The sequence below is a fragment of the Pleurodeles waltl genome, chromosome 5 (assembly GCF_031143425.1).
Source record: "Pleurodeles waltl isolate 20211129_DDA chromosome 5, aPleWal1.hap1.20221129, whole genome shotgun sequence".
Classification (NCBI taxonomy): Eukaryota; Metazoa; Chordata; class Amphibia; order Caudata; family Salamandridae; genus Pleurodeles; species Pleurodeles waltl.
Window position 1 is genome coordinate 871102300 of NC_090444.1, and position 25541 is coordinate 871127840.

The 25541-nt window shown below is 40.8% G+C and overlaps 1 protein-coding gene across 10 annotated transcripts in view; it reads left to right on the forward strand.

Annotated features, from left to right (window-relative positions):
* Window positions 1-25541, forward strand: part of SMOC2 (SPARC related modular calcium binding 2) — a 1415403-nt gene that overhangs the window by 1219278 nt on the left and 170584 nt on the right. For all 10 annotated transcript variants that reach the window (XR_011203762.1, XR_011203761.1, XM_069234975.1 and 7 more), the window contains exon 11: window positions 22867-23141. Coding sequence is in view for 8 of the 10 variants with exons in the window: in XM_069234975.1 (XP_069091076.1) it covers window positions 22867-23141 (275 nt within the window). In the remaining 2 variants the exon portion in view is untranslated. The remainder of the gene's footprint in view (window positions 1-22866; window positions 23142-25541) is intronic.

A 25541-nucleotide genomic window follows, 5' to 3' on the forward strand; every position in this document is an offset into this window, starting at 1 on the left:
GTTACACATTCTTATGTTCAAACACTTATTGAGCATGCAGGCATACACCAAGGGGCATATTTAAGAGCCTCTAGCGCCAACGGAGCATTACTTTTCATGACGTCCGGTGGTGCTAACCTCTGCTCCATATTTAGAAGAAGGTGTCATGACACTTTTTGTGGTGTTGCGCCTCCTTGTAAATATGGCGCCTTCCGATGCAGTTTTCTGCATCAGAGAGGCATGTAATGGGTGTTGCTGTGGGTGTTCCATCTCAACACCCATTGCTTTTGATGCTGCCTCAGATTTACAAGAAAACATAAATCTGTGGCAGCGACAAAAAATAATGCCACCCTAGAGGAGGAGTGCTTTTATTCCTCCTCGTTTTTTGCATTTTTCTATGTGTGCTGCAGAATGCAGCACACATAAAAGAGAAGCAAAAAGCCACAAGTGATTGTTTATGTGCAGGAAGGTGTCTCTTCCTGCACATTAACAATCATTCCAAAATGACCCTCTGGTACTTCTATGTTTGCTGCATTTTGCAGCACACATAGAAGTGCCAAATCGCCATTATAGATTGTTTATGTGCAGGAAGGGACACCATCCTGGACATTCATGATCTGTCCCATCAACGCAGACACCCTTGCACTATAGTACATGGATGCCTGCACTGGCGCAGGCAGTTAATTCAGTGCTGGTGCAGGGAGAAACACGGGGTGCGCTGTATTCTTATAAATATGGTGCATCTCTGCATTTCAAAAGTGGCACAGTGCAACAGTGCTATTTTTGGTGCAGCACTGCGTTGCGCCACATTTGCATAAATCTGGGCCCAAGTGTTATATCTATAAATAAAATGATAATGGCACTGCCACATCCAGTCAAAGCGTAACCGAGGTAATCATTCATACATGCACACAGTCAGGCAGCAATTATATTTCACATAATATTGAAATGAGTTGTGCAGAGAGAAACATGTCCCTGCACTCGCCATATTAACTTAGATATTTGCTAGGAAACTCATAGAGATACTAATACAATCACTCAGGTATGCAGGAAATTACTGATGTAACCTACTCTCACATACTGAGAAGTACACATCTAAATATGGCTGAGGTCTACAACTACAGAAACTGATTGTGCAGTTTTATTGTCATCTTGAGTTGCCATTAGAAAGACTGCTTGTTAATCCTTTAACTGTTGCTTTACTAATAAAAGTTCAGTACTCAGCTAGGCTGTAAGTAGACTGCAGAGCAGGGTGCTTTGAAGTTAAATGGTGAAAATGGCCATCACAGTTTCACTGAGCTAGATGTGAGCTTTCAGATTTCAATGCTTTATTATATGCACATTGCAAGCTATACTACAGCTTACATAGCTATTTAGAAAAGGATAGAGCAACTTACACATGCAGTGAAAGACTTCGGGAGGCACTTATACGTTCATCCAGGCACCCTGAAAACAGTTATGTTTGCAGCAATATTGCAGCTAATTGTACACTGATATGTAGAATAATACTGAGACATCCTACTCACCCATCTAAGCAAGTACTAGTTCAAACATGGTTCAAGCCTACTAATGTAAATGGACACTTTTACTGTGAGGTAGAGTATTAATTAAAAATGGTGCATGACAATCTTTAAAGTATCATTCTGCTACACAAAACTGAGCACTCAGCTACTATATAGATAGATGATACAGCAGGGTGGTTTCAGTTTTAAAATGTTACATATCCTTTTGTCTCACTCACTTACAGATGCACTTGCAAAGTCCTGTGCTCACTTATAAGTGCAGCGTTCATGCTATTGTAATGATGTAGCTATTAACAAAAGAGCAGATCCACTGACATAGCCACTCTTACACCGAGAGACCTCATCACATACAGTCTGACACCAAGACTTGCAACCTCACACCAACTCTCACACCAAGATAGACACTCTCACACCCACTCTCACCTCCAAATACTCATTGTCATACTTAGAGAAAACCTGTCACACCCAGTCTCAGATTTAAACAAATGCTTTTACACCCAGTTGTATATCCATACAGAGAGTCTCATACCCACTGTTACAATCAGACACTCATTCCCACACCTACATAGGCACTCTTACAGTCAATGCCATTCCAAAACAGTCTTGCACAGTCACTCCCACACCCATATACTCTGCAGCCACTCTCCTACACAGATAAACACTCTCATGCCTGCTCTCACAATAAAACAGACACTCTCACACCCAGACACTGTCACACCCAGACACACACTGTCACATCCAGTTTCTCACATAGAGAGAGACTGTTACAACCAATCTCACACTAAAATACTTTCATAGTCACTTTCATACCCAGATATTCTGACACACACTCTCACATTCAAACTCACAATCTCACATCCAGTCTTACAATTACACACATGGGGACTTATTTACAAGCACCTTGCACTGTTGTGCACCACTTTGTATATGGGAAAAAGTGATGCACCGGCTTGTAAATAAACCCCATAGTTTTATAGTGATGTTAGATAATGATTTACTTAAATATTTTTACTTAAACATCTGATGGCACACTAATGAGGGTCTCATACATTCACTAAGATATGTAGCCAGGTATTGACACAAGCTAATCAGCCATACCGAGAAGTACTCATCAAAACATTACTTTATTCCTCTATTGCAGAGGTCTAGGGTGAACTTTTACTCCTATCTTGAGTTAAAATTAAAAATACATTTCTAAAGTTCTGAACTCTACTTTTAGTAGAACTAATTTATTACTATATTAAATAATCACTAAGGTGTATTTAGTAGTGAACACACTGGCAGAGCTAATTGGTCCTAGTATGCAATTTTATACTGTTTTCTATAGAAGTAAATGTATTTTTCATTTGATGTACAGATATTCAATTATACTGGCAAAACCAACAATCTGAATGCCTAATAAGAGAGAATCGAGAAGGAAAAAGAGGAAACAATACTACCTAATTGAAAGTGATAGTAAAAAGACAGATAAAGTGCAGAATGTGGACAAGAAAACAACAGCTGCTAAGAGTATTAAGGACTTTCCAAAAAATGTATGTTGAAAATTGCAAACTGAAAACAGTTTGTCCAATAGAAAGAGGAGTGGTAAATCAAATGATTAAAAGGGACACCTACATGCTTGTAATAGTAGAAAATGTAATAAGGAAAGAAAGAAGTTCACTTGTAGACAAAAACACTTCAAGGAGATAAGAGTTAAATTGTTTCGAACTAGGGTAATACAAAACTTGCTAAAAAAGATGTTGAAATATGAGAGGAGAAGGGCTATAGTTAAACAAAAGCAACATATTGAGAGAATAGTGGACAAAGCATTTGTTCTAAAAAGGAAACTTTTTATCTTAATATTGAACAGAATGAAGACTTTAAACAAAACAGTACTGTGCATGAGGAAACAAGCATTAAGGAAAAGGCTTATTAAGAAAAGTAATATTTGTAAAGTTTTTAAAAGTGAATGGATGCACACATCTAGCACAGAACCATTTTCAATGAAGAGAGCTACTTGCAAGAGAACACATTAGTGCATGCAGGTGACACAAGTGCCCGTTGTTATGAAGTGAAGGATTTTTATGAACACGGTAACAACCGCTGTGTTTATGCTGGCGGTCAAAACACTGACTTCCAGCGCCCCCCGGATCCCCGCCAGCCAAATAATGAACCTTTCTGTGGGCGGCGGGCGGAAACATTGTTTCTGCCCGCCGTCCCACAGAAAGGCCTGGCTGGGACATTGACGGCGGCTCCACATGGAGCCGCCGCCAATGCCTCTGTGCGGCGGGTGCAACTGCACCCGTCGCGCAGATCGGGCAGTGACCTGCGAGACGAGGCACTGCACTGAGACCCCTGGCCTGCACTACCCATGCAAAGTGCATGGACAGTGCAGGGGCACCCCTTCCGCCCTCCTTTCCCTGGTGGGATAAACCACCACAGAAAGGCTGGTGGATCAAGAAACATTATCCGAGGGGTAGCGCAGCTACCCTGTCGGATGGTGTTTCCACTCACCGCCAGGCTGCCTGATGGCGGAATCCTGGAGGTGAGTGAGGGCTGTACCATGATCATTATGCAGCGGGTTGGCCCGCCATGCTGGCTGGCGGATTCAGTCACCAATGTCGGCATGGCGGGCCAACCCGCTGTGTTCATAATTACCACCTTTATTATGTAAAAAGCCCAGCTTTATGTTTAGGGGATTTGAATAGAGCTCTGTTATATGGTAATGTGGCAGAGGTTGAGGAAGGTTCTGAAGATAGTCAGATCTGTTTCTTTGGGCCTGAAGGAGATAGAGAAAATGAGGAGGAACTATTGAGAGCTGTAGAAGAAGGGGATAGACAGATAAGTACTGAGAAATTACACAGAAGATAAAAAAGCTCAAATACACTGTGTTCTGAGAAACCTGAGTATGCTTGTATTTGTTGTTGCGACACTCATTACAAAAAACAAATTCGTATTGCAGTTCTATTTTCTAAAACTGAAGAAAACAGCAATGATAAGTGTAAGGAATTTGATGCATATCTATTTTTAGAAGAACAGTTTGATTTAGACACAAAAGAAAAAATATGTAAGTATTGTATTACAAATTAGAGAATTCTAATATAAATTGCGTACCCATTTCAAGATATCATTCGAATGGGGCCAAAAACAGGGCAAATGCCACCAATAGGACTACAAAAAGGACTCAAAGGAAGAGTTGTGCATTTACATTTTTTTTTTTTTTAAACGTTGATACTGTGGGTGTTAAAAAAGATATAGATGAACCACTCATTATTCTTGTAAATGGAGTTCCCACTAAAAGTAAAAAATCTTGCAAGAATATGTGAATAAAGTAAAAAAAGCTACAATATAATTGAAAGAAAATAATATTTTTTACAAACATGTTGATACAGCAGGAGAAGTAAGATGTATGAATGAGGAAGCACTGCAATAAAGTGGACAAATAGAAAAAGTGGATAAGCAGAATACAGAACAAATAAATGAGAACTATAATATTTATCCACTAAAATTCAAAAGATGTTTTTGGGGACGCTATAGATCTGTTTCAAATTAAACAAGCTAGAGGAGCTCCAATGAGTGTGTGGGGAAAAAACTTTGCTGTTTTCTACAGCTATTTCCCACAAGAGTAGGTGGGCTCTATGATGAGAGACCTATGCAAGTACCTGCAGCTGAATATAGGTCAAGAAGTCTATATTTAGAGGACCCTAGGTTTTGACAATGCATTCCCTATATATTCCATCTGTTATTTGAGAGTGACTTGTCAGGACTCTCTTATGCTGTGAACCACATTTGTAAGACAGGAGTCAATCTGAAAAATCTTTGTGCAAGGGAGTTTGTTGATAAAATACAAGGTAAGGATGAAAATCTGTAGTACAACTCAATTAATTGGATGGCATGTCAATGTGGGACTAATGAATATTGGTACAGTCGTCATGGAGAACTTAAATGTATTCTCTGCAACTTAGGTCCACCTACTTGATTAGTAACGCTTAGTTGTGCAGAGTATGCATGGAATAATTTACTACAATTTCTAAACGAAGCAAACTCTAATAATAAGGATATCCATTTGAAGGCAGCAGGAGAACTTTGCTCTTTGGATCCTGGTAATGCATGCAGGTATTTCAATCACACGTTTCAAGCAATGATGAGTTTTATGTGCAATAAAACAAATCCTCCTCTTGGAGGAGTCACAGTTTTTTGGGAGAAAAGAATAGCAGGCAAGAGGTACTCCTCATATACACATACATACAAAGGATGCACCAAAACTCGGAACTGTACAATAGGTTACATGTAGTATCCCAAATAAAAATTAGGATCAAAATGCTGCTACAGCAAGTTGTCCAGTTCCAAACACATAGATGTGGCAAGTATTGCTGCTGAAGATACAGATAAAAAGGAAAGTTTTATACAAGGTGTCATTTTGGATTTCCAAGGCTTATCATTTCAAAAGAAAGAATGACCAGCGTTTTATCTGCAGTGAGGCACACACTGACGAGAAAATCATTAAAAAATACATACAATCTGAAAAGATCAGAGTTCTCCAAATATATTGACGATTATAATTCTATCATCCTGAAATTATGGAATGCAAATATGGACATACAGTTTGTTGCTGACAATTCTATTGTTGTTGCTCACTGTGTCACTTCATACATCACAGAGTCAGAGAAAACAGAGATGAAGGAAACATGGGATGAGATTTCTGCAGAAAAATCTCTATCAACTAAATTATACAGTTTCAGCTTGAAAATGCTCTCAAATACAGAGATAAGCTCATTTGAGTGCTATGATAGGTTCAGTTCAGCTATCTTGTTCTCAAACTCTAGAGACATTGTTTTGCCTTGCCAACACATGAAACAGAGTCTTGAAATCTTATCCAGAAATTCATTACTCAGCAGAGCTTGATCCAGTGAGTACAGATATTGTAAGAATGAATATGCTGGATACTTACTATCAAGGAAGAAGTCCACATCTTGAAAATATGTGTCTTTACAAATTTCTGCAGCACTATAGGTACAATGTAATGTTTCATAAAATATTGATGAAGGCAAATATGGTGTAGCTGGTTACCGCAGTTGTTTGGTTTGGCATGCAAAAAGTAACTTAATAACCAATCAAAGTCGTATTTGTCGAACCGCTGAGAAAAAATGTTTCTATTTAACACTTCTCCAGCTATTCTGAGACAGAGTTACCTAGATAGTATGACTGCTGTGAAGACTCTTTCAATGCTTTAAAAGATATCATTGAGTGTCCAATAATTCTCAACTAACTGAAAATGTTAAATGAAGAAATCAAACAAGAGGAAACAATTGCTATTGAGATAGCAAACAATACTTCTAAAAGCAGCCAGAGTTCTGGACCTCTCAGACAAGATCCTGTTGGACAGCCTATAATTGAAAATGAAGCCGACCTATCAATGAGTGAGGTGGAGACAGCAAAGCAACAAGCAAGAGTAGAAAACGTTGACTTGGATCAGTTAGTAGAACAACTAAATGAAGAGCAGAAAGAAATATACATGGAAGTTAAAGAAAAAAATAGAACATGGGTTCCTCCATGAAAGGAATCAATGCAATTGTTCAAGTTATAAGCCAAATTTTGGTATGTAAGCGGACAAGCTGGCATTGAAAATGTTTTTTAATACAGGTTCTAATTACTTATCTGCAAAAGACCACAGACTCCATTTTATCATGTGTAGTATCGGCCCCAACTGGATTGGCTGCACACAATATCAAAGGAATTACCTTTCATCGTCTATTTATGTCCCTGTTTAACACAGTAATAAACCAGAGTATCAAAAGTTATCTGCAGAAGCTTTTCACAAGGTTTCTAGATTCTTGAAGAAATTAAAGCTTTTAATCATCGATGAGGTGAGAATGGTCTCAAACTTAATGCTTGCGTTTGTACATTAAAGAATACAATAGATATTAGAGACAGAGTATGATACACTTGTTGGTGGAAAGCAGTTAATTGTTTTTGGTGATTTATTACAAATTACCCCTGTGTTTAGACACCCTCATATAAAGAAACTTATAATTCTCTTGCATCCAAAGAGAAATGAGGTTCAAAATCTAGCAATTCAATTTGATGATATTGATGGTATAAAACAGATAGCAAGGTCTGTTGCACGTTTCTTGCTTGTAAAAAACTTGTATGTTCGTAGAAAGCAGTTTCCTATATCTCTATCATATGCTGTAACAATACATAAGTATCAAGGACTAAGTGTAGATGCAGCATTTATAAATATTGGTGGCACTGTATTCAAGAAAGGTATGTCTTATGTAGTATTGTTATGTGTTAGAAATATTTCCGGTTTGTGTCGCATAGAGTTTGATGAGAGTAAAGTAAATGCTGATTCAAGTTGTGTAATGGAATATAACCATTTGAGAAGCCTGTATGCTCCTCATCTAGGACAGTACCCAGTTTATAAAAAGCCTACAATATTATTGAAATTAAAGATTGCAAAGGATGGTAGTGATGTTCCTGAGAAAAAGAAGAAAAAAGAAAAGAAACAAGTATTGGAGAAAAATAATACTGAAAATGATGGTGATATTGAAGGTTTCTAATATCTCAAACATCTCTGGAGTCAATTGCTATGCCAATGTAGTTCTCAAGGCACTATTCTCTTTACCTACTCTGGTTCGTTAAATTAACCAGAAAAGGGATAAAAGATTGTTCTCTGTTCTCTTCAGCTTGTTAGAACAGTTCTGCAGAGATAGAATAAAAAAATATTTTGCATCGTTTATTAGAGATCTTGCAGATCTGTGTCCTGGATCTGTACACTTCAGTCAAAACACTCAAGAAGGTGCACAAACATTCTTGATGGTCCTACCTGGTATCTTAGAAGAATAGATGGTACCTATTGATGACCTTTTTGGACTATTTTACTCATGGCAGCATGATAATATTTTTTTTTCCTTTTCTTCAAAAACAGAAATAGATTCAGAATGATTCATCTACTTAACGTTACTGGCCTCTAAAACAGTCAGTTTTGACAAATTGTTTAAATATGTGCCACAGAACAATACCTGCAGAACATGTAAGTCAGATCTACTGTCAACTTTGAACATAAGAAAAACTGGCAAGTATACCATCTTAATGCTACAGCGTTGCAGTGCAGATCAAACTAAATCAGAAACTCAAATTATTAATTTTACAGCTGGATAAATCTCTATTGGTGGAAAAACATACCTGTATAGCCATTGTTTTTCATGAATGACTGAATGTTACATGTGGAAATTCCACATCTATTTAAAAAATAAAATTAGATGGACAGAGTGTAATGATAGCAACCTTACATTCAAGCAGAGATTACCCTATAAACTGCCAAATTCTTACTTTCTGTTTCTTGAACCAAGTTTTAACAAGAATTACTACGTAAAAAAACAGAATATTACACTTCTCAGACTTCTAAAACAAAATAAGACATCATACAGCCTACAAGAGGTACTGTCTTCACAACGGATTTAAAATCTTGAAAATAACTTAGGGGCTCATTTACATGCCCCTTGCGCCACCTGAGTGTCACTTTTTGTGACACTCCAGTTGCGCTGTGCCCTACTCCATATTTACAAGGCGGCATTAAGCCACTTTTCGTGGCTTAATGCCACCTTGTAAATATGGGCTGCCCAATGCAGTTTGCTGCAGCAAAGGGGCATGTAATGGGTGTTGCTGTGGGTGTGCTCACGCAACACTCATTGCTTTTTGACACTACCCCAGATATACAAGGAAATGTAAACCTGAGGCTGCTCCAAAAACTAACACCTCCACCAGGGGTGTTATTAGAGTGCTGCAATGAGGAGAAATACTTTTATTTCTGCAGCACACATAGAAGGAGCAAATCACTATCAATGATTGTTTTTGTGCAGAAAGTTGTCTCTTTGTGCACATAAACTATCACCCCCTCAACGCAGGCATCCTTGCACCATGGTGGTGGAAGGGTGGCTGCATTGGCGCTAGGCAACGGATTTAGCGCCGGTGAAGGGGAAAACACAGGGATGCTCCATATTCTGGAAATATGGCACATCCCTGCATTTTGGAAATGATGCAGCTCTTTGCAGCAAAATTGCTTGTGGCACCGCGTTGCACCATTTCCTCGTAAATGAGGCCCTTAGTGTTACAGGAAAATACCCGAGGTATAAGTAAATTAAAATCATTCAACAGAACCTGCAAACCAGGACAAAACTGTGCTGAACATTAAAATATGTACAGCTATATTTATGTATGAAGAACTGCTCAAAACAATATAAGAGGATTTACACCACTCATGAACTTTACTCTTGTTTAATAGAAGAGGATATCTAATGACACCATGTGGCCTACCAAGGGTGATGTCTTTATACATTATTTCAGCTACCATTATGATTCATACACATCAATTGTATTATAGAACTAAAATATACATTATCTTATTTTAGAAATAGATGTAAAACTGGTTGGTAAATATTTATAGTGAGTGTGATCCATGGTAAAGTTAATTTGAAAAAACTGTTTACATGTGTATTTTCTTTTTACAGTCCATATGACTTTTCCCCCCACTGTTGAGTAATGAGCATCTATACACACTTTTTTTTACAGTGCAAACGTATAGAAGCTGAGAACAGTGGAATAAGGGGAACATAACATGGTTAAATAATAGACATAGCTTGTATATAATTATATACATTTGTTGTGATTCCGTGGAAACAACTTTTTTATTGCAGATTGTGAAAATGTTATATATAAAATATATTATGAAACTTTACCTTTTTTATTTTCTGTGTTTCAACATAGGTTAAAGGATGTGTTTTTTTCCTGTAATATAGGTAACTATTTTTATCTTCTTTCATTCATACATCATTCATACATATTATTTCCTACAAACAGTTAATAATAGTATAACAGCAACACATACCAAATAAACCCACCCTAGCTTACAAATATACATAATCTGACATGCCTAGACACGCACTAATGCAGACAGTTACTCAAGCAGCCAAACAATGATTTAGACACTAACACACCTACTGATGCATATACTATCCCACCGAGACACACACTGATGCACAGACCAACACACCTCGGGATACACTGATGCATACACTGACACAACTTGGCACACCCTGACACATAGACTGAGATACCCACACACACACTGATGCACACACTATCACTCCCAGGCACACACTGAATCATACATTGACATACCTAGGCACTCACATATACAAACAGTAACACACCTAGGAACACAGACATGCATACAGTGACACATCCAGGAACACACTGATGCTCATAGTAGTACACCTGGGAACGCAATGAAGCATACACACTGATGGAGATATTGATACAGCCATGCATACACTTATGCATACACTGACACACCCAAGCGTACACAGATCCATACACAGTGACACCTAGGAAGACACTGATGCATACATTATTCCACCCAGATGCTCACTAATGCACATAATGACACACCTAAGTACACACAGATGAATACACTGATACACCTAGGCACATATATATGCATACAATAACACACCTAGGAACACAATTATGTGTACAGTGACACGTCCAGTGACACATCCAGTTGACACATCAGGTACACACTAGCACACCTAGGGACACACTCAAGAACACACTGACACACTTGGGCACACACTGATGCATACACTGACACACCTGAGCACACACAGGTACATACGCTGATACACCTAGGGACACATTGATGCATACGTTATTATACCCAGGCACACACTGATGCACACACCAACACAACCAGGCACACACTGATGCATGCACTGACACAACTAGGCACACACCGATGCACACACCGATGCTCAAACCGACACAACCAGGCACACATAGATGTATACAGTAGCTCACATAGGTACACACTGAAGTAGACACTAACACACCCAGGCACACATGGACGCATACCCTGAGACACCCAGGCACACACTCATGCTTACATTGACACATCCAATCACACATCAATGCTTATACTGACACACCTAAGCACACACTAATTCACACACTGACACACCCTTGCACACACTGATGCATACACTGACACACCCAGGCAGACACTGACACAGTCAGGCACACACTGATGCATACACTGAGATACACAGAAACACACTCATACATACGCTGTCACAGCCAGGGACATATTGAATCATACATTGACACACCTAGGCACACATTGGTGCATACACTGAGGTGCCCAGGCACACACTGATGCTTACATTGACACACCCAAGCACACATTATTTCACACACTGACACACCCTGGAACACACTCATGCGTACACCGGTATAGCCAGACAGACAATGACACAAACAGTCACACCTTGTTGCATACACTGAGATACCCAAACCCACACTGATACACACACTCTCACACCCAGGCAGACACTGAATCATACATTGACACATCTAGGCACACACAGATGCATACACTGACTCACCCATTAACACACTGTTGCACACAGTTACACACCCAGGCACACATTGATGCATACACTGAAATACCCAGACACACTGATACACACACTTTCACACCCAGTCACACACTGAATCATACATTGACACACCTAGGCACACAATGATGCATACACTGATATACCTAGACATACACTAATGCACACAGTGACATATCCAAGCAAACAAAGATGCTTACACTGACTCAACCATGCACACTCTGATGCACACAGTTACACACCCAGACACACACTCATGCATGCACTGAGACACCCAGGCACACACTAATGCATACACAATCACACCCAGACAACATTGATGAACACACTGACACATCTAGGGAGACACTAATTCATGCACTGACACACCCAGGTAGACTCTTGTATATACACTGATACATCCAGGTGCACACTGATGCATACACTGACACACCCATGCAGATACTGATCCATACACTGACACACCCAGGCAGCCAATGATTTGTACTCTGACACATCCATGCACACACTGATGAACAGTCTGACACACCCATGCACATACTGATGAGTACACTGACATACCTATGAACAAACTAATGCATACATTGAGACACACATACACACACTGATGAATACACTCAAACACACAGGGACATACTGATGCAAACATTGACACAGCCAGACATACATTAATATATGCACTGATACACATTCATACACCAATATATACATTAACACTTACAGTGCTATATCCATTCAAAAATAAAAACACAGACACAGCTCTTTGTATGAAATATGGTGGTTCTAAAAATTAACTTTTTTTGAAAAACATTTGACAGCAACCTTTTTATTTTTGTTTTTTTTTGTATAAAAAACCTTGACAATTGAAAATGTGAGAACAATAAACTATATGTAAAAATATTTCATACTTAAAAAGTAGTGTTTTGTAACACTAAAAAAAAATCTTAACAACAGTGGTTCTTAACCTTCTCCAGCCTAGTAATAATATCTTATTTTTTCTTTATGACAAGTTCCTGGCACTTGCCACAATGGACTACCATCTCCTTCAGTTCTTTGCATGTAGGTGCAATGGAGATGTTTGGTGGAGCTTGTCCAGCAGCTGATGTGGAAGGTTGAGGATCTGATGTGTCACTTACTCTCTTTAGCATCCTCCAAACATAGGTAAACTAGTAGAAGCTTTTGATATGCTTCACAGTGTGAAAGTACCATAACTAAAATTTGTACAGTGTGCCCCTTGAAAGCTGCTTCCCACAGAGGTTACATTGATCAAACATAGCACACGCTTTCTTTTCCCCAGTAGGCACAGTGTACCGCACCCATACATAGCTTTCTTTCTTCCACCTCCTTCTTGATGTTCTTCCATATCCTCTGGAGCTTCAGACCTGCTAGGATCAGGAGCTTCCACCATTTTTGTTTGTGAGCTGAACTAATGCAATGTCTATCCGCAGCAGACAATCAAAAAATGACAGCGTTAGCTGTGTCATTTCAAAAGTTAGGTGTGGTTCATATGAACCAATAGAAAAGCAGATTTATTTTTTCCAAATCTCCGACCCTGTGTATTTTGACTCAGGTCTGCGGATTCTCCAAAATACTAAAATCCCTTATTTATGCAGTAACAAATAAACACAAGTATCTGTTATCTCTCAAACATGTAATTCTTTGCACCAAACATTAATTTGTAGGCTCACATATGCCTAAAGCATTTTTTTTTTAATCGGCGAATCCACAGATCAGACCTTGCAGATCTTGTTCCAGTGTGTCACATGATCGCATCAGAAATCATAGCGTTCAGGCATGCAACAGTTTTGGGATCCGTGGAAAATCTGCAAATCCATAAAAAATAAATAAATAAAATGAAACTTTAGTTAATATATATTCTACATTCTGTATTCTAAATTGTTACTTTACTTATCAAATTCCTTCTCTTCCTTTACATTTTGGTTTAATTGTCTACTTAGATTCCCATTTGTTAACATAATTTGCTATATAATGTAGTAGCTTTTGTCATATTATTATTTGTTTTTCACTACATCCATAAATTAGTATATAAAAACTCAGAATGCTTTTTGTAAAAAAAAAACTATAGCAATTTGCTAACAATACACAGGTTACAAGGGTGTTACAATTAGAAAATAGAAAATAAAAAAAATCTTCGAATTTCACTGAAAAAAACAAAGGTTAAAGGGATGTTATAGCTAATGAATAGAATTAACAAATCATAGAAATTCACTGAAAAAAACAAAAGATTACAGGGACGTTATAGTTAGGCTCACATTATAAACGCACAAAACAATAGAAATTCACCTGTTATAGTTAGAATTATCTGAAGTAACTATAACTCGTGCACTAAGGTAACTATAACTTGTGCCCATGACATGCACAGTTTTTTTGTCAACATTTTTACTGCAAATATTACATTGATATTATCAATGATGTTATCAAAGCTGTCATGAGTGCTATAATTTGTGCGGTAATTAGCAGTGCATGGCAAGGGCATGAGTTAAAGTAACCTTAGGACATGTTTTTTTTTAATTCTATTACTTAACTCTAACGTCCCTGTAACATTTGGTGTCTTTTCAGGTAATTTCTATGTTTTTTTAATGTAAGGTTATTTTCATTACTATACATTAACCCAACCACTGCCATGCATGGTGCATTTGCGGTTGGCTGCAGGGTCTGGCCGCAGGCCAAGCCCTGCAGCCAATGCCCTACACTACCCAACCTTGCGCCACAAACAGCCTTCATACGTGTGCCTTTGGCCATGCACAATGGTAGTTCGCCACAGGTCCATGTAGCCCACGTTCCTGGCTGATTTCGGCACCAGGCACCCCATCCCTCAGGGCCTGGCCTTTGGACAATGTTTTTTTGGGGGAGGGGACCACTCATTGCCAAAACCCTGTCTGATTTCATCCCCAGGGACCCAGGAAAATGACCACAGACATACATACAATAGAACCCCCAACATTCACTGTACGGGTCTGAGACCTTAACCACTAGGCCAGAAGTGACTCCTTAGCATATGGTGTCCAGAATTAGCTATGACATTAAACCCAAACGTTTTGAGTGGAAAAAGACTTCAGTGTTTCATCACTAGGAATCTTTAACAGTCAAAACACTGGAAAATAAACAGACACACTGCTATGAGATACAATGATTTGAACATTCATCCTACTGACAGTCCAAGAGCTTTTCCATTAGGCCTGAAATGACCCTGTTCTGCTGTGCCTCAAAGAGTAAGTATAACATTTCAGCCAAACTTCTTGCTAGTGTGATGCTTTAAAGTAATTGCATGGAGTGACCATTGCAATAACAATCTCTCTCTCTCTCTCTTCCATCCCATTATGGGATGGAAGAGAGAGAGAGTGGCAGGACCGCGAGGGACCCTGAAGGCCCCAGTGGTCCTAGCCAGTTCCCGACTCCGGCAGGAGCCAACATTGCTCCCACAAGCAGGGAGCTGTTTTAAATAACAACTCCCTGCTTGTGGGAGGAATGTTTTTATCTATTTCACTGCACGCATATTTGCATACAGGGAAACCATGAAAATTCAGATTTCTGTTTGGCAGCTCCCACTTGCAGAAAGCAGTATGTTTGCTCTGACTTGGTGGGAGCTGTGAAAGCTCCCACCAAGTGAGAGCAAACAGTTATATTCCTGGGATGGGCACCCTAGGACATAACAGGAGTTGGCCCTGGGGGATGGCAGTCCCCAGGGCATTTACTGGCTCCTCGAGAGGGGCTGCATGACCCCCATCCAATGTGAAATAGCCCCAGGGAGTTGTTGGTCCCGAGGGCTTGGTGTCCATGCGGGACCGCCTTCCTTTCTTAAATTCAGTCCCAGAAAGGTGGTGGTCCCCAGGCATAAAAATGCCCTAGGAGGGGAGACCCGTGCTCCCCCACCTTTATTTCAAAATGCCCAGGGGAACTGGGTCACCCGGGGGCTTCATACAAACAAGAGCGGGAGGCTGGGCATGTTCTTTTAACATTTTTGCTGAAATGTTTGGGGTGCTGTCACCAATTTGCTGCAAAATGTTTTGTAAAAAAGTGCTTTTTTGCCGTTGCAGGGTCCCTCTGGGACCCTAGCACCAGAGCTAAGGGCTCAAGATGTCTTTACCCTGGCCCCTTTTTTTAAAACTTTTTTCTCAGACTCTCGTCCTAGCCAGTTCCCGACTCCGGCAGGAGCCAACATTGCTCACACAAGCAGGGAGCTGTTTTAAATAACAACTCCCTGCTTGTGGGAGGAATGTTTTTATCTATTTCACTGCACGCATATTTGCATACAGGCAAACCATGAAAATTCTGCTTTCTGTTTGCCAGCTCCCACTTGCAGAAAGCAGTATGTTTGCTCTGACTTGGTGGGAGCTGTGAAAGCTCCCACCAAGTGAGAGCAAACAGTTATATTCCTGGGATGGGCACCCTAGGACATAACAGGAGCTGGCCCTGGGGGATGGCAGGCCCCAGGGCATTTACTGGCTCCTCGAGGGGGGCTGCATGACCCCCATCCAATGTGAAATAGCCCCAGGGAGTTGTTGGTCCCGAGGGCTTGGTGTCCATGCGGGACCGCCTTCCTTTCTTAAATTCAGTCCCAGAAAGGTGGTGGTCCCCAGGCATAAAAATGCCCTAGGAGGGGAGACCCGTGCTCCCCCACCTTTATTTCAAAATGCCCAGGGGAACTGGGCCACCCGGGGGATTCATACAAACAAGAGCGGGAGGCTGGGCATGTTCTTTTAACATTTTTACTGAAATGTTTGGGGCGCTGTCACCAATTTGCTGCAAAATGTTTTGTAAAAAAGTGCTTTTTTGCCATTGCAGGGTCCCACTGGGACCCTAGCACCAGAGCTAAGGGCTCAAGATGTCTTTACCCTGGCCCCTTTTTTTAAACTTTTTTCTAGGACTCTAGGACTCAGCTTCAAGGATTCGCCTGAAGCTGAGTTCTAAGTTGGCTGCCACACTTCCTGGCTTGAAGTGTTGCCAGCCAATCAGAGCTCTGCGGCTCTCTGCCCAAGCTCTTATTATTTACAAAGTAATCTAGGAGGATCCATGGCCCTAGATAGAGCAATTCAAATTTCCTTAAATTTCTCAACAACTACTAAACACATTTACACCAAATTAAAAAAAAGTGTAATCTGTGTACCGGAAGCTACATTTCTGCCAAATTTTGTGTAATTTTGCCCAGCGGTTTGGGCTGTAAACAAAACTCCTATGGCAATTAACATGGGAAACGCACATTTTTTGACCACCCTTTTTCTCGTCCCTCTTTTGATGGACCCCTGAATTTTTCCATGTGCAACAAGAATCACCAGCACACTTTTTGGGGAAAATTTTTTGAACACGTGTCAAACGTTGTCAAGTTAATAAACGCTTTTTCAATGAAAACATGGTCCTACCTATAACTACGTACTGGGAGCTGCCAGTAGGTAATATCTATCTATCTATAGATATATATATTTATGTATTTCTCTATATATATACATAGATAGAAATATATAGATAGATATATATATATATATATATATATATATATATATAGATGAATGTAGTTTCTTCAGTTAAGTATAACTATAAGTATAGCTTTAACTGCTGAATATCTATGATTTTGTATGAGTAAAATGTGGACCTAATTATAATGTCCCTGTAACCTTTAGTTTTTCCAGTGAATTTCTATGGTATTTTTATTGCACACATTAGTATTTGTGTCAAGTTGCGGCAAGCTAATCAGGGCATTGCTTTTCCCCAGGATCTGAGGAGGAACCTCGAATCTGCAGATCAACCGAAAAAAGGGAAAGATTTTTTGCCCATGAGGAGTCCCCTTCATGTGTCCTAAGGGGTCAGGATACCTGCATCCTCAACCCTTATATGTTTTTACACAGTTTTTCCCACCCCATCCAGGAGCAAAGCAAGAATCAAAATGGGCCTTGCAAATTTTCTGTCAGGTTGTGGCCAGAAAATCAAGGCCTTGCTTTTTCTCTGAATCTGCAGAGAATCTGAATGGTAGCTGAGGAATATCTGAGGAGGATCTAAAAAGGATCCACGTCCTTATATAAAAAAGTTTGTTTTTCATTAATAACTAGAAAACTAATGAACAGATTTTTACCAAATAGCGAAAAGACCTCTTTCTGGACCAAGAGCTACCTTTCTGCCAAATTAGGTGTAATTCCATCCAGTGGTTTCAGTGTCAAAATCTCTATTGAAAAATTAATGGGGAAAATGTGGTTTGCGACCCCCCCCTTTTCTCTGCCCCACTTGACTGATCACCCCAAATCTTTTCAGACAGCAGCTGAAGTGACCACCATAGTCTTTTTGGAAAAGTTTGTGAAGAATCATCAAATGGCACCAAAGTTATTAGGAACAATAAAAGCTCTTTCTATAGAAACTGGGATCCAACTATACCTACCTAGTGGTGACCACCCCTACGTAATATATATACATATATTCACTTTAAGACAAACAAAGGTTACATGGACTTTATAGTTAGGCTCACATTTTAGATGTAGCAAACCATAGAAATTCATCTGCTACAGTTCTCTTAAATAACTATAACTCGTTCCCTTAGATAATTATAACTCGTGGCCCTGCCATGCACAGTTTTCTGCTAATTAATTTTACTGCAAATATTACATTGAGGTTATCAATGATGTTATCAAAAAAGTCACAAGTGATGTATTCTGCGGGGTAATTAACAATGCATGGTGAGGGTACGAGTTACAGATAGATATGAGCCTAACTATAATGTCACAGCAACCTTTGTTTTTTAAGTGAATTTCAATGGTTTTTAAATTCTATTTCCTAACTATAACATCTATTTAACCTTTGTTTTCTTGTTTTTTTAGTGAATTTCTATTTTTTTTATTTTAAAGTAATGTTCATTACTATACCTTAATCCGACCACCACTGCTCACGGCCTTTGGCTGTGTGTGACACTGGTTGGCAGCAGAGCCTGGCCTGAGGCCAGGCCCTGTGGTCATCCCCTATAACAACCCAACCCTGCACTGTACACCCTCTCTGGCTGTGCGCAGAGAAGGTTGGCGCAGGGCCTAACCTGTGGCCGGGCCCTGCAGCCAACCCCTATAACCACCCAATCCTGCGCACAGCCAAAAGTTAACTGCATGGCTGGGTTCCCCCAGTCCCGCCAGCTCCATACCTCCTGTGGAAGGTGGCATTGCTGTCACAGAGAGGGAGCTGCAAAGGCAGTTTCCACTCTGTAAGAGCAATGTGTCCTGTGTGTGGAGATGAAGGCAGGAAAACAGAGGAAACCTCCGCTCACATGAACTGAGAGCTCTTTGACAGCTGTCCCACCAATTAACAGCAAACAGCTATGTCCAGGGGGTGGGCTCCTCGAGACATAGCAGGAGCCGGCTCTTTGGGTGAAAGTCCCAAGTGCCTTTATTGGCTCCTTGAGGGGGCCCTTCTATCTAAAATAGCCCCAGGGAGGTGGTGGTCCGTGGCGCCTGGGGGTCAGAAATTGATCACCTATCTCTTTTGAAATTATTCCCGGGGAAATGACGGTCCCTGGGGCTGTAGGTGGGCTGATCAGCCCCCAGCAGTAGTTTTCATTAGATCCCTAGGGTGATGGCAGTCCCCGGGCTGTGGGGGTGCGGGAACCCCCCTTTGTATTAGTTTTACTTTGGTGCCTCAGGGAGGTGGTGGTCTTCAGGGCTGCTGGAGCAGACCAGGCAACCCTTCGCATTAGTTCACCTTAGTGCCCCAGGGAGGATGGCAGTCTCCAGGGCTCTGGGGGGCTGGGTGGCACCCCACATTAATTTTCAATTGTGTCTGAGGGAGGTGGGGTTGTGGGGGGGGCAGACGTGCCCCCCTCATTAAAATGTCAATGCCTCCAGGAACTTGGCCCACCAGGGGGCCTGGGCATTATCAAGTACGGGAGCCGTCGCTTGTTTTTCTTTTTTTTTGGGGGGGGGGGGGATTCGATGGATTCACCATGACCTCTGCTGAAAATGTAAAAGCGAAATGCTTTTTTGCACTGCGGGGATTCCCTCTGGGATCCCAGCACCAGAGCTAAGGGGTTAGGGTGTTTCTATCCAGGCCCCTTTTCTTTTTTTTCTTTTTTTTTTTCTGGGACTCGGCTTCAGCTGTTGAAGTGTTGGCAGCCAATTAGATCTCAGCATGAGATTAGAGAGTTTGCGAAGCCTTCGTGTCCTTATATATACAAATTTGGATTTTCTTTAATTTCTCTAAAACTACTAAATGGAATTACACCAAATAACAAAAAGGTCACTTTCTGGACCAAGATCTATCTTTCTACCATATTTGGTGTAATTCCGTCCAGTGGTTTGGGCGCTATTGCTGTTCAAAATCCCTATGGAAAAATGAATGGGGAAAAAGAGTTTTGGGATCCCCCTTTTTCTCGGTCCTAGCTTGATGGATCACCACAAAACTTTCCAGACAGCAACTGAAGTGGTGTCTGTTTTATTTGGGAACAATTCATGGAGATTCATCAAATGATGCCAAAGTTATTAGCAAAACAAAAAAGGCTTTTTCTAAAGAAACTAGGTCCTAACTATTCCATACCAAGTGGTGACCACCACTAGGTAATATACATATATATATATATATATATATATATATATATATATATATATATATATATATATGCACCCAACGCTCCACATGTGGCAAACCCTGCTGTTCATGGTCTTTTTCTGTGTGCAGTGCATCGTTTAGCCCTTTACAGTAAAGACTGACCAAAGGGTCTGTTGTTCAATCATGTAAGCAATCAGCTCTCTTCAGGTGACCTACCCACACCCACCCCTTATGAGAATACAAGTAAAACAAGAATGACATCCATCAAATGTTCTTCACCTCTGAACTATTCAATTTCTTTTGCAGCTTTTGAAAGCTTACAGGCAAGCTTTTAGTAGACCAAACATTAATTTAGGTTGTTGTATTAATCTTCATTCACAATGCCTATAGCATACTGTCACAATCATTGGTGGATTTTATTAATAATTTCAACAATGTTGTTATATAAACATAATCGGTGATGTCATCAATTATGTCATTTAACATGTCAAGAGTGATGTAATATGTGTGGTCAGGGCATGATTGGGATGTAAGTTATAGTTAGTTCTCTAAACTTTAACTGCCACATTTTTGTGTTTTTTGAAAGTTAACTAATGTCTCATTTCAACACCTCACATAGGCCCTCATTCTGACCTTGGCGGGCGGCGGAGGCCGCCCGCCAAAGTCCCGCCGTCAGGTTACCGTTCCGCGGTCGAAAGACTGCGGCGGTAATTCTGACATTCCCGCTGGGCTGGCGGGCGGCCGCCTTCAGGCCGCCCGCCAGCCCAGCGGGAAAGAGGCTTCCACGATGAAGCCGGCTCGGAATCGAGCCGGCGGAGTGGAAGCTGTGCGACGGGTGCAGTTGCACCCGTTGCGTATTTCACTGTCTGCGCAGCAGACAGTGAAATACATTTAGGGGCCCTCTTACGGGGGCCCCTGCAGTGCCCATGCCAGTGGCATGGGCACTGCAGGAGCCCCCAGGGGCCCCGCGACCCCCCCTACCGCCATCCGGTTCCCGGCGGGCGGACCGCCGGGAACTGGATGGCGGTAGGGGGGGTCGGAATCCCCTCGGCGGCGCAGCTAGCTGCGCCACCTTGGAGGATTCCAATGGGCGGCGGTACACTGGCAGGAGACCGCCAGTGTTGCCGGTCCGACCGCGGCTTTACCGCCGCGGTCGGAATGCCCATTGGAGCACCGCCGGCCTGTCGGCGGTGCTCCCGCGGTCCTCCAACCCGGCGGTCATGGACCGCCAGGGTTGGAATGACCACCATAATGTCACTTTAACAGTGGTGGTTCACAGGAGGTAAAAGAAGTGGCACATGGTGATGGAAGGGGGTCATGACGGAAAATAAAAAAATATATATATAATAATATATTTTTTTAAACGTATCTTTTGTGCTGCGCCGAGCCTCGCTGCTCCAATCCACTCCTCAACTTAACTGCAGGCAAAGGCTCCGACCCTGCCCTGTGTCCAATCCTAACACTGCTTTCATGCTGCTGGCAGCATGAAAGCAGCATTAGGGTTGGATGGAGCACCCAGCCAGGGCACTCCAAAGCCGAGTGAAAGTCTCTGTGTTGTAAAAAAAGTGAAAGTGGAGAGTGTCCATTGCGCATGTGTGTTTGGCCGGCCTGAGACAGCTGGCCAAGCATACATGTGCACTGAGGGGAGTGCTCTGCACTGCCTCTCATCCCCGTCACAGCCCCATGGTCCTGCCCTTTTACTAAAAAACTAAAATAAACGTAGTTTATTATTGTTTAATAGTAAAAGATTTGCAGCTGCTGCTGTTGGCGGAGGGGCGACACTCCTCTGCCATAGGGGAGTAGCCGCTCCTGCAATTTAACTGTTCTGACTGGATAGTTATATACATCTATATGTAGACAGACAGACGGATAGATAGATAGATAGATAGATAGATAGATAGATAGATAGATAGATAGATAGATAGATAGATAGATAGATAGATAGATAGAAAGCTTGCCAAAGAAGTTACAATTTAAAGATACTCGTGAAGTAGTGGCTCCTAGTTTAGGGGCTGTAGTGCAATAACTCCCAATGTAAAAAGCTGCCAAGTAGCAACTGATAACCACCTGTACCTGAATGTCATGTTCTTTTAGATTACTATTGCTGTAAAGGTTTAGCTTTTGCTCTTATATTTTTGAGTTTTTTCGTGCTTTCTTTCTTTCTTGTTTGTCTTATTTAGATAGTTTTCTTTGTGTCAGTTAATTGCATTAAGTCTACGCGGAAAACATTTTTCTTTTTAAAATTAATTTTTTGACATTTAAAATAAATAATTTTAATACTAACAATACTAATAATATCGTCAGTCCTATGAACAATGCAAAATGCAGTGTGGAGATTTCTTTCACAAAATAAATAAACACACTTCAAAACAACCTTTGTTTTTATCTTTCTACAGACTTTCAGAGCCTGACCCCAGCCACACTCTCGAGGAGAGAGTTGTCCACTGGTACTTTAAGCAACTGGATAAAAATTCAAATGGTGACATTGGCAAAAAAGAAATTAAACCATTCAAAAGATTACTTCGAAAGAAATCAAAGCCAAAGAAGTGTGTGAAGAAGTTTGTGGAATATTGTGATGTGAACAATGATAAATCCATATCTATTCAAGAGCTAGTGGGCTGTCTAGGAGCAGCAAAGGAAGAAAACAAAGCGCAAGCAAGGAAGCGCCATAGTAAGAACATTTTATTTCTTTACTATGAGAGTGTTTGGAAATGAGTGGAAGGGGATAGTTAAGCTTTCTTTTGAACTTTTCAATTTCCATTGCATATTGTCTTGTTTGCCTTAGTGAAATGTAAAATCGGATTCTCAAAATAAAGTGTTTGTTGTTTTAGAGAGAACCTTCTTGTACTGCCCTTTTCTTCCCTGTTCTTCTCCAAAAAAATTGAAATCACCAAATGCAGGTCCCAGACTCAGCTCTCCCCATGCTGCTGTATTGCTCTTGCTTCTGTCTTCTCCTTGCTTCCCCCTCCATGTTTTTTGAGTGCCTTCTCCTTGCTTTTCCCTCATTTTCACAGTTTTCTCCTTGCAGTTTTCCTATTTTGAGTCCCTTCTCCTTGCTTTTCTTTCATTTTTACTGCTTTTGCCTTGCTTTTCCCCTCATTTTCACTGCTTTCTCTTTGCTTTCCCCCCACATTTAGGGTCGAGTCTACAGGTGCATACACTAACTCATCCGTCTCGATTGCGAGACTCTTGTGTTCAGTAAAGGGCTTGGAGCCCGCCTGTCACTCACCATTTGTTGATTTGTGTGGCACTCTTCTTTTACAGCCTCGTAGTTTGTCAAGGCATGCCTGGCATCATTTCGTTTCTCTGTGTGGAGCAGGGATCAAGCACTAATTGGTTCAACGTAATTAGTGCCCGTCCGCTGCTCCTGTCGTGATTGAGGTACTATTTGTTTTTTTTATTAACTTTTAGTGCCACACAAACAGAAGGCTTGCAACTTGCAAAAACGTGGCTAGCAGGACAAACAAAATTACAAAGTTTTATTTTTTAAAACTAACTTTTTTATTCTGCCAAGTTGTCTTTTCTAAGTTGCCATGCATGTTTTCTTGTGTTTTCGCTCGTGGGTGCTGTCGTCAAAAGATGACAATTAATTTGTTCTAAATAAGAAAGACCTACTGCATTGCAAATGCTTGTTAAGTATCTTCTTCTTGCTTTTCCCTCATTTTCACTGTTTTTGCTGTGCTTTTTCTCCTGTTTGGAGTACCTTCTCCTTACTTTCCCTTGTTTTCACTTCTTTCCCCTTGCTTTTTCCTGAGTGCCATCTCCTTGCTCTTCCGTCATTTTCACTGTTTCTCCTTGCTTCTACCCTGTTTTGGAGTGCCTTCTCCTTGCTTTTCTCTCATTTTCACTAGTTTCTTCTTGCTTTTTGCCCCATTTTTTGAGTGCCTTCTCCTTGCTCTTCCCTCATTTTCACTGTCTTTTCCTTGCTTTTTCCCCATTTTTTGAGTGCATTCTCCTGGCTTTTCCCTCATTTTCACTGCTTTCTCCTTGCTTTTTCCACTGTTTTTGAGTGCCTTCACCTTCCTCTCTCCTTGATTTCACTGCTTTCTCCTTTCCTCCCCTGTTTCTGTGCCTTCTCCTTTCCTTTCCCTTTTTTCCACTAAAGTCTCCTTGCTTTTCCCCTCTTTTGTGAGTGCCTCCTCCTTGTTTTTCCCTCATTGCACACCACCTCCGAGCACTCATCGCTCCTCCCAGGACCTACTTAGTGGAGGCTGCAGCTCGACCCACATGAGCAGGTCTCAGACTCAGCTCTCCTCATGCTGCTGCATCGCGTTTGCTCCTTTTTTCTCCTTGCTTTGTTCCCCTGTTTTTTAGTACCTTCTCCTTGCTTATCCCTCATTTCACTGCTTTCTCCTTGCCCTTTTCCCCATTTTGCCTTCTTCTCTTCCCTTGTTTTTACTGCTTTCTCCTTGCTTCTTCCCCCTGTTATTTTGAGGTTCTTCTCCTTCCTTTTCCCTTATTTCCACTGTTTTCGTCTTGCTTTTTCCCTTGTATTTTTTAAGTGCCTTCTCCTTATGAAGGGCCCTAAAGTCCTGGCTGTTAGAATGTCCTTCAAGGATCTGCAAGCACCTGAATCCCCTGTCAGATGATTAGCTGCACTTTACAAATCTTGATTGATTAATTGACTGAAATGACTTATGAATCTTTTGAAGCAAACTCTTAGAAGCCAAAACTCTTGACTCTCAAAACATCCACAACACCAGGGCTATTTACCAGATTCAACATTTCTATTATTGTGGACTAAGAAAATGCAACATCATCACAATGAGATGGACTTGAATAAATGGTCAGATAAATTACCAAAAAATGCAAAAAGATTTAGCTCCTCCTTACGGTAAATCAATAGGGACTTGCTTGCACTGCATAGCAAAACCTTTTTTGAATACTTTTTGGTTTAAACTTCAATGCTTTTTTTGAGTTGTGACAGATTGACTGAGCAGGACCACATTGCATTTCCTCTAGAATGATGCAGTCTGAACATCTTTTTACTAGGTCAATGGCGAATTATGATAAATTTGAACAATAATAATAATAATAATAATAATGATGATAATCAGTTATGTAGTGCTTC